At 41.2% G+C, this 13752-nt stretch overlaps 1 protein-coding gene and 1 long non-coding RNA gene across 2 annotated transcripts in view; one reads left to right on the top strand and one right to left on the bottom strand.

The window, feature by feature from the left end:
* The window catches only part of PTPN22 (protein tyrosine phosphatase non-receptor type 22), a 74792-nt gene extending 73062 nt beyond the window's left edge, over positions 1-1730 (bottom strand). The window contains exon 1 of the mRNA XM_069090320.1: positions 1545-1730. Coding sequence (XP_068946421.1) covers positions 1545-1631 — 87 coding nt within the window. The 5' untranslated portion in view covers positions 1632-1730. The remainder of the gene's footprint in view (positions 1-1544) is intronic.
* Positions 1-6581, top strand: part of LOC138162845 (uncharacterized) — an 86264-nt gene extending 79683 nt beyond the window's left edge. Inside the window, exon 3 of the long non-coding RNA XR_011168731.1 lies at positions 6388-6581. This is a non-coding gene — a long non-coding RNA (uncharacterized lncRNA). The remainder of the gene's footprint in view (positions 1-6387) is intronic.
* Positions 6582-13752: the final 7171 nt, after the last annotated feature.

Genomic DNA, 13752 nt, shown 5'->3' with positions numbered 1-13752 from the left:
AGAGAGACAGAGAGACAGAGAGAGAGCTTGAATGTTTGAGGGCTAGAAGATATGGTTAATAAAAATAGTCCTACCACCAGCTGAAGAATTTCTAGGGAGAACCGTAGCTACTATTCAAGCAATTAGCAAGTGTTTGCTGTGTGCCAAGCCCTGTGCTAAGAGTTAAAGTTATAAAGAAAGGCATAGGATATGAGCACTGAAGTTCACAACCATAAAATCAGTTGCCCTTGAGAGAATAAATACTACAGAGAAAGGTGGAATGTGTCCCTATGGAGAGGACATCATTTCTTAGAAATGACCCACTTTCCCCCTTGGCACTTCTACACTATCCCCCCTCTCCCCATGCCCACCACCTTGAGATGGTGCAGCCCAGGATAAGTCTGGCTGCTCTGTTTTTCCACTGGAGGAGATGAGTCAGTGAACAGTGGGGTTCCACTTAATCACTACCCAAAAACAAGGCCTTAAAACCAGGGGGTGGCATTACCTCCAAGCTCAGTTTTTCCTTCATGTCAGGGGGTTTATTCCTCTTAGGAGACACGGGGGTGAGAAAGCACATGTCTAAGAGACACATGTTCCTGAACTTCCCCATTGCCTCCTTCCTCCAGCAGCTCCATTCCAAAGGGACCCACAGAGTCAGGTCATTTCCCTTTAAGCTACCACCATATCTACAAGTTTTACTTAGCTTGTGGGATGGAATATCAACTCACAGACTGAGGAGCTAAGCCTAGAAGGTTGGGGCTTTTAATTAGTAAAGCACTGATTCTCTCCTTCATCCCAGTACATACAAAGCACCAAGTGATTAGATAGAGGGCTCAGATATCAAATCAACATTCACAGGTCTCACAGATGAGTTGCCTCACAACTGTAGCTCAACAGAACTGATTTGGTCCTGATATCCATCTTCAATCTCTTCCCTGACACCCTAAACCCTAACTGCCCTCAAGCAAAAGAAATCCAAGATGCTAACCTTCTAGGTCAGCTCAAATGAATTTTCAGTCATTAAAAAATAAAATGTCTATGTACATGGAAGAAAATATTGCTATAGATAATTTTCCTGATGTCCGGTAGCCTTTGATGGAATTCCAAGAGCAAAGAGGTAGCCAAGTCATCAGTGTTGATACTTAGAGGAATTAGTTCTGGCCCCTGACTTCTTAACATCAACTACTTCTGAGACTCTAAGATATAAGCTCCAGCTTAGCTGTCCAGAGAACTCTGCCTATCCAAGTCACATTATTATTTACAAGACTGTAGTGGTTTATTTCCTCTGTTTAGTCCAAACAAACAGCAAACAAAACTTGAGAAGCGAGAATCCTGGAGGAAATATCTAAAGAACATAACAAGCAACCCAAAGGAGCTAAATTTTTAATTTGCTCTTTCTTGAGAGTCTACCTTCATTTCATGTCTGGACCCCACAGCTAGACTAGATGACCACTAAAGTCTCTTCCAGGTCTACATTTGTGAACCTATAATTCTTAGACAGTTGAGCTGTTTGGTGATTTGACCAAGAGACCCCATGCACACAGAGGTGTCTGCATTAAACTCACCAGAAACTCGCTAGCACACTCCTCCCGACTGAGTTTCTTGTTTCTGGCCTCGTCCAGGTACTTCTGTAGGATTTCTCTTTGGTCCATAGTGCAAAGCAGGAGCACCCCTGTCTGTCAAGGGGCTAGGAAAGGGCATGTCAAATGTGTGTCATGGTCGAGACACCACAGAGGAGCCACTCTGAGAGCAGTGCCTGCTAAACACTGTGGTTTACTGACTTCATCACAAGCCCCAGAGGAAATTAGTGCGTAACAGCTTCTGTGGTCACACAACAAAGCCATCCCCTCCCACCCGGGGCCCTAGCACCTCCCTACCCAACAAGGGAACCTGGTTATATGATTAGAGTTTTTGACAAACAGGAGACTAACCAGAATAAAACATGTGGTCTGGCTTACCTCTTTGCTCCAGATGCCTCCATGCCTCCGCCACATCACCCTTTAAGCCAAGTATACCTTTGTTCTTCCTATTTCCCAGGGAGAGGCTTAAACTGCACCTAGGAGACGTGAGTGCTGAGCCTTCCTTTCATTGCCCCAAATTTAGAAAGCTCTTAATAAACCTATTGTTTTCTCACACCCTGGGATGAACTCTGAAGAAGTTAAATTTTGGCCTAGGAATGTGACTAGACATCATTAGAGTTGATGAAGGGCTAGCAGCGAGGGTAGTACTACCATTTGCTTCCTGCCATTAGTGACTAGCATAAAATAGCCCTCTGTCCTACCAGCCTGATTCGGCCTTTTTTTATTCAAAGTTCTTACTTACTATGCTCAACCTGAAGCACTGATATCCTAGTCTCTCTTGTTTTAAGAAACTTATCTCTAAGTACCTTTTCTACCTCCTGCCATATTGAGGAAATGATGCCATACACTAAGGGAAGACTTGCTGGGCTCCAGTCCAACGGCCTTTTCTGATACTGGAGGAGCCTGGTCACAAAGATAGAGAGTGATGTTCTTGCCCCCTCATCCAGACCAGCCCCCCACTTGTTAGAGGGGTGAAATGGTCACCTGGAGCACCCACCAGTAAAACAGAAAAAACACAAGTACTTCTTTTAAGTCAGTTCATTCAACAAGAATTTATTAAGTGTTTGCTGTGTGCAAAGCCCCTGCAGTCAGATACATAGTTTATATAAGACTGGATCCTCATCTCAAGGAAGTTTTTTTTTAATTCAGTTTTATTTTCAATTCCAAATTACCTCCCTTTCCCTTTTTTTCCCCCTACCCACTGAGAAGGTAAGACAAACAAAACCCATTGCAAATATGAAAAGTTATGAAAGACAAATTTCCACATTAACTATGTCCAAAGCAAAAAGAAAGAAAGGAAAATGGGCTTCAGTCTGTATTCTGAGTCCATCAGCTCCCTATCTGGAGGTGAGCAGCAGGTTTCATGTTGGGTCTTTTGGAATTGCTGTTAGTCGTCGTATCAGACAGTTACTGAGTCTTTCAGAGCTGATCATCTTTACCATGTTGCTGCTGCTGTATTAACTGTTCTCCTGGTTCTGCTCGCTTCACTTTGCATCACAGTTCATACAAATCTTCCCAGGTGAAACATACCATTTTGCACAGCTATCCTGTGTGAGTGACTTCCAAATCAATTACAACAAGCCAGGATTCAATTCCAGTAAACTTCTTAATTCTATCTCCTTCACCAAGGTACAGTAGAGGAGCAGAAGCATCTCAGGTGCCTTTTAAATTCCTAACCCATAGCAGGCATTTGATAAAAATTCATAAAAGATCAAGAACAGCTCTCAGGAAAGATTGTGAATAAGCTTAGAAACTTCACATGGCTATAACTTCTGTTATTTTAGGTTTTGGTAACACTATCTATTTTGCAACACAGGCTCCAGCTCCCTTCAGAAAACCATAACTGTAGGGTTTCTTAGGTCACTTTCAGTTACTGAGCTGCAGAAAGGAAACCCTGTCTCCTGAGATGCACCTATAAGGAAAACATAATTTTAAAAAATGCACCCAGATAATTTAAGACTTGCATTCTGAATGCACACTGCCAACCCCAATAAGATAAGAGGGCCCATCTAAATCTTTAACAGCAGTGTTGATGCAGGAAAGGTTGGTATTTCTCAAATGAGCCCCATTCAATGATGAAAGGGGAGTTCATGCTGCACCAGGACATGCTTTTTAAAAACACACCACGGTCTATAATAATGCCCTGGGAATCTCTAGAGAGAAGACAAAATATCCTTGCTACATTTCTCTATCTAGAGATAGAAACTTCCCAGATGAAATCCTCTCTCTTCTAAATAGTAAAATATAGTTCCAAAAGATGACATTTTCTCTAAATTTAACCAAGAGAGCACAGGAAATTGAGCAGAGGAGAATACTAATTCCATGTCACATTCAGGACCCTCAGCACAGCTCTGCTTCTGTTAGAACCAGAACTTTAATAAATAATCCAAGCAAAGACACCCGGAGCAGGATGAAATGGAAGAAGCTCTCAACAAAATTTGAACCCTTGCTCTTTCTCTCTGTGACTTTGGGTAGCCTACTTAACCTCTCTGGGCCTCAGTTTTCTTATCTGTAAAAGGAAAGACATTGGGCTACAGAACCACTAAGGTTACTTCCAGCCTTTAACTCTGCTTTCTGCTAGGATTTTTTTATTCAGCCTAAACACCAATTGAAGCTCAATTTCTCACAATATTTCTTTTACCTCATAATTACCATGTGTGTAAATGGATGGAGAGAAGGAAGAGGGAAAATATGAGTGCTTTGTAAATTTCCTATTCTGAATCCAAAGATTTGAAAGGTCTTAGGAGAACTGTAACTTTTCCTTCTGTGTTAATTTGCAATTCCAAGGAACTTGTTCTGCTCTAAAACTGAAAGATATTAGAAACCCCATTAAAAAAAAAACAACAAACCTAACCACAAACATGTATATGGCTATCTTCTGAGGCGACCATTCAAGTGAGCCCAAAGGAAACGGAAAAAACAAACTCTCGTCTTCTTTTTTGAAACTTTTATTTGTAACGAACCAAAGCCAAATTGACATTTAATCTTTGCAAGTTTCTCTCAAACTGTCCTGAATGACAGTGCCTTATGGTGGGGATGATGTTGACTCATTTGCCTCCTGTGCAGTGATCAAGAACAGCTAAGGGAAAATACATGCAAAGAAGATGGAAACATACATACCTAAAAGAAGAAGCTTAGAATTGGTGAGCAAACATTTAAGTAGGCCTGGCCACGTGTCCTAAGTGCACACAGCTAATGTGAACCTCAGGGACATTTCAGACACCTTTCTGGAATCTCCCCTTGTGAGAATATTGTGAGCACATATCCTGCAGCTGACCCACTGTGAGCCGCAGAAAGGAAAGGACTGAAGGAAGCAGCTCTAGGGAGAGAGGAGAAAGAACCTTCTATGAGCCTGGTGGGCTCACTCCAGGTGTCTCTAGGCAGAAGGAAGAAAGCAGTGGAGGGAACAAGTCATCAAATGACTTGTTCTGACCAGTGCACGCATGTATGTATGTGTGTGTGTGTAAGTGCCCACGTGCACGTGCTCTTGCATGTGCTAAATCAACAGACATTTATTAAGCACTTAGTATGTATGAGATAATTGTGTTCAGTGATGGGTTGTGTGTGTGTGCTTCTCCCTGTGTGTAGGGGTCGGGGCAGCAGCAACAGAATGTTACAGTTTTACCAAAAACCATTGGCCATGGAGTCAGACCTGGAGGTGGTCTATGCCTGTGTTATGGGAGAAAAAGCTCCTTTCTGAGTTCAGGTGGTGAGTAACTTCTGCCAAATATATAATGACCACAATGTGGAAAATATCGAGGTATTCAGGTCTCAGAGAAAATCTGAACCATCATGAGGATTCTGACAAGGCTTCTTGTGGACAAAATTACATCAGAGTGGTAGACAAATAATTCTTTTACATATTCCTATTGGTATATTCCTCTTAGGTCATAAAAGTTAAGGAGAAGATAGGTCCATAATTTCATACTTCCTTCAATGTTATAAAAGTTAAACAAATTTAAACATAATTTAATAATAATCATAAATTCATACATCCCCTTCTAATAAACTTTGTGGTTGTTGTTTTTTTAAAAACTCTATAGGTAAACTGAGTCAGATTACAGATTAAACTATATTTAGAGGGTTTACAATTGAGAAAGAGGATTTATGTGTCACCAAGGTGTCAGGGACAGTTGAGATTCTTCCTCTGGCTTCTTCTCTAAGGAGTGCTTAAGTCTCCCAAGTAAAATTTTACATCCCATGGGACAACTTTGTGGGGTTGATATTAAAACACACTTTTTTGTTAACTAAAAACTGCAGCAGAATGACCTGAGTCCCAAATGAAAAAAAGAAATTAAAAATTCCCATAACATGTGCTATGAGAGAGAGAATCCTGTGGATGTCATGAACACTTTGAATAAGATGCAGTGTCATTGGAAACACTTAGACCAGATAAGTAATTTGGAATATTTATAGTTCCAAAGTACTAGCTGCTAACCAAAGATCTGAAGAAATGTGCTGGTGCCACAAGGTGGGTGAACTGTCTGTGGACTTTATTTCCATAGGGGACCATAGTCAGGGTATGGCAATATTCCTTCCTTTCTGGCCCTTGTTTTCTGGACATCCTAAGCCCTCATTTTACAAATCAGAGAACTGGGGCCCAGATCAGGGACTTGCCCAGGGTCATATAATGTAGTAAGCATCAAGAGGCAGGATTTTAGCCCAGGCCTTGGGAGGACAAAAGGGATGGTTAAAAGGAGAAGGCTCAGAGTGAAAACTTCCCTCTCACTTTTGTGAATGTTAAAGATAAATAAAAGATACATTTTTTTTAAAGCATTGCTATGATTTAATCAGAGTCACTTTCTGGTCTAATTATTTCTCATATCAGTACACTTCCATCTCCGGTCTGGGATAGTACATGATGCCCATTTCCCTGAATGCCCAGTGTCTGTGCCAGGAGCAGATGGTCCCTTCCTATAGTAAGGTCCTGGATCCTGGCCAGGAGTGCTAGGCTGAGGGCTATGACCCAAACAGAATGACTCTTCCTGCCAAGCTGCCACTCACAAATATTTCTGCCACAGACAACCAAAAGGTAAGCATGCGTCAAGAGTGAATCATTCTCCGTGCTAGAGAAAAAGGTTGAAGGGCTGGAGGAGTGCTTTCCTAATCTCCAGCATATCTGTGAGGTGAACGCGGAATGAACACAAGTGCAAGGATCAGAACTCAAGGGAGGAAGTGTGGGGACCCGGGTGTGAATCCCTCAGTCTCTTAGTGCTCTAGACAACTCTAAGACTGTACTCTGGGCCTCAGTTTCCTCATCTATAAAATCAAGGGAACTGGACTAGATAATCCCTAAGACCCCTTCCATCTCTAAATTTGTGCTCTGAGAGGTATGGAAGAATAGACTCCAAAGGAAAACAAGGAAGAGAAAAGTGCTATGGAAACAAGAAAATATAAGCCAGGGGCATAAGGAATGGGAGGGTGGAAGGTGGAAGAAGGTGACACCAAGAAGGAACCAACAGAAGACTCTGAGTGTTTGAAGCCATATAATAGGAGAACATGAGTGATGCTCCCAACCATTGCTTATGATGCAGAAATGATGACTTTTTGGTGTCAGGGAAGTAGCATATTTAATAAAGAACAGGATGAATGTGGGTTTTTTTTAAGAGAACAGCTGATCTGAATACAAGCATTTTGAATGAATAAGAGAGGAGGAGGGAGAATAATGCCCAGATACATCTTCTAAAGTAGGTGCGATAGAAAACAGAAGGTATGACAGAGAAGGAAGAGAAACAGAAGTGTGCAATAATCCAGAGGAGACAGTGACAGGGAGAAGGGATAGTGATAACACTCATGGGCTCTGATGCCTATGTACCAGCACACAGAATAGAGGTACTGAAGTAGGTGAAGGATAGTAAGGACAGAAGGTAACATGACTTCATTAATATCCTTGAGATTTGATGGAATGCTTCTTATAACTGAATACTAAAAGTGGAAGGTGAGCTCACATATCATAGTACTCTAAGCACGTATTCAACTAAGAAGTGAAGCCTGATGATAAATATTCAAGTTAGCACTGAAGGAAGAAGAAACACTGTTACAGAGTGGTGGGAGTTAGTGTAGGCAGAGATGTGTTGGTAAATGCTGAGCAGTCTGCCCTCCAGGAAGAAAAGTGCATGCACAACTCTCTTAAGTTTAATCTGCATTATTATTAACATTTTTTCCATCGCTTCCTTAAGTCTAGACAATCAACAAAGCAATAAATTAAGCTGGGATTTGTAGTCTTTGCTAGAAGTGCAAATGTTCACACTGACAATTTAACAATTGGCTCCAGGGAGCCACCTCAGTTATAGGCCACCAGGTCAGTCATAGGAAATAGATGATGAGCTCCTGATACAGATCCCAAGTCAGGGAATGAGGCAAGATACAGTCACGATGAGAGACGCCAAGGATCCAAACTTGTGTCTGAGTTCTTTGCTAAAAGCACAGCAACTGATACACTCTTGAGCAGGTGGAAGAAATGATGAGAGGCTTTGCTCTCTTGGTCTTGATTCTGATCAATAAAGTGGGAGAAGTGGAAATGTTAGGAACCTTAGAGAGGTCAGAGGTCATTCCATCTTAGAGTTTGTGGTAGATAAGAAAGAGAATATTGGGGAACATCTGAAGGGCTCCCTAGTCTTTGAGAGAAAAGATTTAAAATTTAATTAATTAGTTAATGATTAAATCCATGCATAAGCAGGATTCTGTGGCCCGAGACTCAGAGAAAGAAGTCTTACATGAGAAGAATATAGTCAAGTACCAGGTTTTGCTACAGTATTCTCAATTTATTCCAGTGAAGAAAATAAACAGGAGGTAGCTAAAGAGCCTTGTTGGGACTCTTCAAACTTGGGTAGCTCCTCTATGAACTCAGAAGTTAATACTAGAGAGGCAATTACCTGATAAATGTCAGGAAAGGTAAACCCCAGCATGACCAGAGACATGATAAATGCCAAGACAACAACAAACAGGGTCCCCATGGGGGTGAGAAGGAGAGCAAGAAAGTAACTGAACTCCTACTTGCTAGAGGGAAGAAGGAGCAATTTTTGCACCTGAAGCAACTGACCTAAAATGTTCTTCAGAAAAGCAACACTAAATACACCTTCAAAGCATATTAGGGGATGGAGAAAATATTGTTAAGACCCCAGGCTACCATGAGGCTATTGCTGGGAAAGCCTCAGCCTGGGGCAAGGTGGAAAGGGGACAGGGAGGAACTACCTGGCCAAGGAGGAAACCACTAGCTGGTGGCTTCCTATTGTAACTCTAACTCATCCTTCACTGTGCTAATGAAAAGCACTCTCAGCGCCCCTCTGAATTTCAGCACCCAGGACAATGATCCAGTCACCTTGTCCTGAAGATGGTTCTGCTGCTTCGTATGGATAGGAGTGAAAAAAGCGTGAATGAAAAAGTACTTATTAATTGTTTAATATACACAAAGCACTGTACTAAACCCTGGGGATACAAATGGGAAAAGAGACAGTCCCTATTTTCAAGGACTCATATTCTAGCAGGGAGAAACAATGTCTAGAAGACTTCAGTTGTAAGTGAGATGTCAAGGCCCAGTGGTTCTCAGTGTACAGCCGCAGGGCAGGTGGTCATGTGTCCGCTTTACTGTCACTTCCACTAATAAAACTCTGTTTCTGATGTTGCAGCATTTGATGGTACCAAGGACTTTGGTGGTGAGATGTTCACTGCAGCTGTTAATGGGATGGTGATAGCAAATGAGGTCATGAAAGCAAAACTACACAACTGTGCATTTGTTTGTTTTCTTTATGAAGGAAAATGACTTTCAGATTGGGAAAGAAAATGCAAAAATGACTGACATAGAATAAAAACCCAAGATAAGGGAGGAGAGTGTAAGAAAGTACCCAGCTACTCTCAGTAAATCCCTGTCAGAATGAAACCAACTGTCACAGCTCCAGAGGACTCATGATAAAACATGCTTTCCACCTCCAGATACAGAGGTGATGAGCTCAGAAGGCAGATTGAAATACACACATGCACACATACGCACATTGAGGGGGGGGCCTCAAACCATCTAATATAGAAATTTTTTTTTGCTTAACTATACATATTTGTAATGGGCTTTGTTTTTCTTGCTTTTTCAATACATGGGGTAGGGAAAAAGAATTTAACCTTAAGTAAAATAAAACTGAATTAATATAAATAAATTCAAGTCACCTGGTCTAGATGAACTAAATCTCATGGTACTAAAAGACTGCGTGGTTGTGACTGCCAAAACACTGTGGGCAATTTTAATAAAATGGCAAAGAGGAAATGTGCCCTAGGACAAGAGATAGGCAAACATTCCAGTTTTCAAAAAAGGGGAAATGACAAGATACTATAAACTGGTGAAGATGATGATGATTCCTAGTAAATTCTAGAATGGATTTTAAAGGAATGGTTTATGAACACTCAGAATGGGAAGTTGTGATTAAGAACAAGTCATACCAGAATAAACTCATTTCCTTTTTTAACAGGGTTACTAAATTAGTACATCAGGGAAATGGCATTGACACAGAATATTTGGATTTCCAAAATGCATTTAGCAAAGTCTCTCTGGATATCCTTGTGGACAAAATGGAGGGAGAGACAGGGACGGGATGATAGTACAGTTAGGAAGATCAGGATCTAGTTGACTGCCTGGACTTGTAGAGTGGTTATTATTGGATAAATGTCAGTGTAAAGGGAGGTCTCTAGTAAAATGCCACAGTTCTCTGTCTTTGGCCCTGCTTTTTCAGCATGTTTTGTCAGTGACTCGGATGAATGTAGTGATGGCAGGCTTCTTCTATTTGCAGATATAAAAGATGGAAGGAAATAAGATCATAGTCAGGACCGTGCTAATAGTCTGCAAATATTCAAAAGATTGTTATTTATATGTCACACTTGCTCTGCTTGGTCTAAAAGGGCAAATTTAGGAGCAATGTGTAGAAGTAATAAATTCAGCTAGATAGGAGGAAATTTTTCACAATAATTAGAGCTCTCCAAAGATGGGATTGGTCACTTCTGTGGATAGTGAATTCCCTGTTGCTTGAGGTATTAAAATGGAAACTATGTGATCATGTATCAGAAATTTGGTATAAAGGATATTAATAATAGCTAACATTTTTATAACACACTCTATGTATCAGGAATTCTGCTAAATGCTTTACAAATGTAATCTCATTTGATCTTCACAACAACCCTTAGAGGCAGGTGCTATTATTATCCCCATATCATACACAAAGAAACTAAAGGGGTGGCTAGGTGGCGCAGTGAATAGAGCACCAGCCCTGGAGTCAGGAGGATCTGAGTTCAAATCTGACCTCAGACACTTAACACAAAACTAGCCATATGACCTTGGGCAAGTCACTTAACCCCAATTGTCCTGCCTTTCCCCCTCCCAAAAAAAAAAAACTAACTAAAGCAAAGGTTAAGTGACTTGCATAGAGTCACACAGCTAGTAAATGTTTGAGACTGAATTTGAATTCAGGTGCTCTTTCCGCTGTGCTTGGGTACTATTGCTATAGTGCAGGTAGATTGTAAGACCACTGAGATGCTTTCCAGCACTGAAATTCTCTGATTCTTCTACGAAGGAATAAACCCAGTCATGTCACTGTTGAAAGTGACGCATTTTCTAGGTCCAATTCAGATGGCCGTGACTTTCTCAATTTTACTGCACAGGTCAGCCCAGCACTGCCTTTCTGACCCCACAGATAGGCTAAACTGCTTTTTTAGCCCAGTTGACTTTACACCATGTGGGCTTTCATCACACCACCATTTCAGGCAGGCCCTATTTGATCGCTTTTGTGCCTTGGGACCTTGCCTACCAATCTGGGATGCATGCTGTAGGCTTTATGACCAGCTGCTCGCAGATGGCACAGGGAAGTATCTATGATCTTTTTGCTTCAGAACCACCCATTCCAGTAAGGCAATCAAAATTCAACCTGTTACTCTTATAATGAAGTTGCAGAATCAGACAATTTTGGGAAGGTTTTCAAAATTTATCTTTTATTGAGTTTTTGGTCATTTCAGACTCTCCATGACCCCATTTGGGGTTTTCTCAGCAAAGATACTAGAGTGGTTTGCCATTTCCTTCTCCAGCTCATTTGATAGATGAGGAAACAGGGTGAAGTGACTTGCCCAGGGTCACACAGCTAGAAAGTGTCTGAGACCATATTTGAACTCATGAAGATGAGTCTTCCTGACTCTCGGCCCAGCACTCTATCCACTGCACTACCTAGATGCCCGAAGGGATTTTTGCTTTAAAAACTTAATGATACAAAAGTACAAACATTCCCTCTACTACCTCAGTCTCTAGGGGATTGTGAGACATAGGATTCACCGGCACAGGATCACCCAGAATGGCTTGCCTGAATCAAAGAAAGTGCTGTGGTCTAAACAAAATAGCACAAAGGAAACCTGAGATGTGCAAACCTAGAGTCATCTCCATCCTAAAAGTTCAAATGGACTATTTGTGCCTGACCATTGGTAGAGTCTTCTGAGCTTGTATTGGAGCGATCAGACACAAACACACTGTATCTTTATCCCAACTTTGTGATATCAATTATCCTTTTCAAGTACAAAGAATGAACAACTCTAGGGGATTAGGCTCAAAATTTAGCTCAGTTCCTGCACAGCATTAGTCCCACCAAGTTTATGTCCAGACTCAGCATGAGTGCTAGATGAGTCCTCATCTCAACTTTCACTAGCATGACCAGTGGTAGAGGGTTGCTCCTTGTTCCTCAGGCCTTAATGATGGGCTGACTGCAAAATGCAGCTTGGACTCTGTACCCCCTGTGTATATATACCCCTTGAACTCAGAATGTGGCAGAGGTTCTACTCCTTACATCCACAACAGGAAAGAACAAACAAAAAGGCCAAGTGCTGAGGTCTGTTTCTTGGAACCATGTGACTTAAGAGGAGAAGAGTCCCTAAGGCCTGTCCCCTTATAGCACATTCTCTAACCAGACACTATGACTGAAAAAGTCACCAACATCCCCCATGAGCAACTGAGGCAAAAGAGGAGGTGGCTGATGCCAACAGACCTTTTTGCATTCCTTCAAAGCCAATCAAAGAGCTTCCTCTTCACTAAGTACTTAGCAGTTGGAATCAGTTATAGAATTTCTTGGTATGCTCCACAGTCTCTCTAAGGCATTTCCCTTAGAAGATATCATCATAATACTAGAAGAAAACTCTTTAGCATCCTTCATGTGGACAAGGTGCATCGACCCAGAAAGCTGATGGAGTCTGCCTATGTGCCAGACCACCATTGTACCAGTATGGGGGAGAGCATTTCAGGTGCTCGGTGGCAAAAATCAAATGGTGAGCTTGAGGAATGCAAAACAAAATTGTAAATGCTATGAAAACAACCTAGAAACTTAGATTAGATCCAGATTGTCAAGGATATTGAATGCCAGGCTAAAAAAGTTTATGTTTTATACTAGAAGAATTGGGGCATTACTGAAGGTTTCATAATGTTCCTTAGAAAGATTGCTTTGGTAGTTGTTTAGATTGGAGGTGGTAGAAACTGGAAGTAGGAAAACCAGTTAGAAGATTATTGCAACAATTGAGGCAAAAATGATCAGAGCCTAACCTAGGATGGTAGCCAAATGAATGGGCGCAAAGGGGATACATATGAGAGCTCAAATAAAAGCAGAACTGACTGGTTAAGGAACGGAGGTAAGGAAAAGGGAAGATTTGGTGATGATTCTGAAGCTTAGAAACTATTTTACTGAAAAGGTAGTGATGTCCTTTGAAGAAATGGGAGTTTGGGAGATGAGCAAATGATGCAGGAGTAGAAAGCAATGTGATCCATTTGAGACATGTTTGAGAATGAGATTCTGATGGAACATCTATCCTAAAACCCCTTTTTAAAAAAGCTAGTATGGTTTGACCTGTTTCTGATGAAGCTTGATCTTTGCTTACTTCTTTTTGTAGATTTTAACTATTCTCTTTTATAATATGTCCTAGGATTTTTTTTTTCAGAAATTGAAGTTCAATTCACTGGCCTGTAGTTTGTAGTCTCCATTCATGTCATTTTTTTTTAATTGAGACAAAAGTAAATTTACCTTCCCTCAGTTCTGTGGAATCTCTCATGCTCTCCTTAGTCTTATCAAACATCAGTGACAGTGAGTCAGCAACCTATAATTATTGCAACATTCTAAGATGTAGTTAGTCTGGGTAGGGTAACTGGGACTCATGAAAGGCAGCTAGATTCTTTCATACTAATGCCTCA

This window comes from Petaurus breviceps, unplaced genomic scaffold, assembly GCF_028583685.1.
Source record: "Petaurus breviceps papuanus isolate PSGF00001 unplaced genomic scaffold, PetGlider_PUasm1.0 186, whole genome shotgun sequence".
Taxonomy (NCBI): Eukaryota; Metazoa; Chordata; class Mammalia; order Diprotodontia; family Petauridae; genus Petaurus; species Petaurus breviceps.
This window is presented reverse-complemented; position numbering and strand designations above follow the sequence as displayed.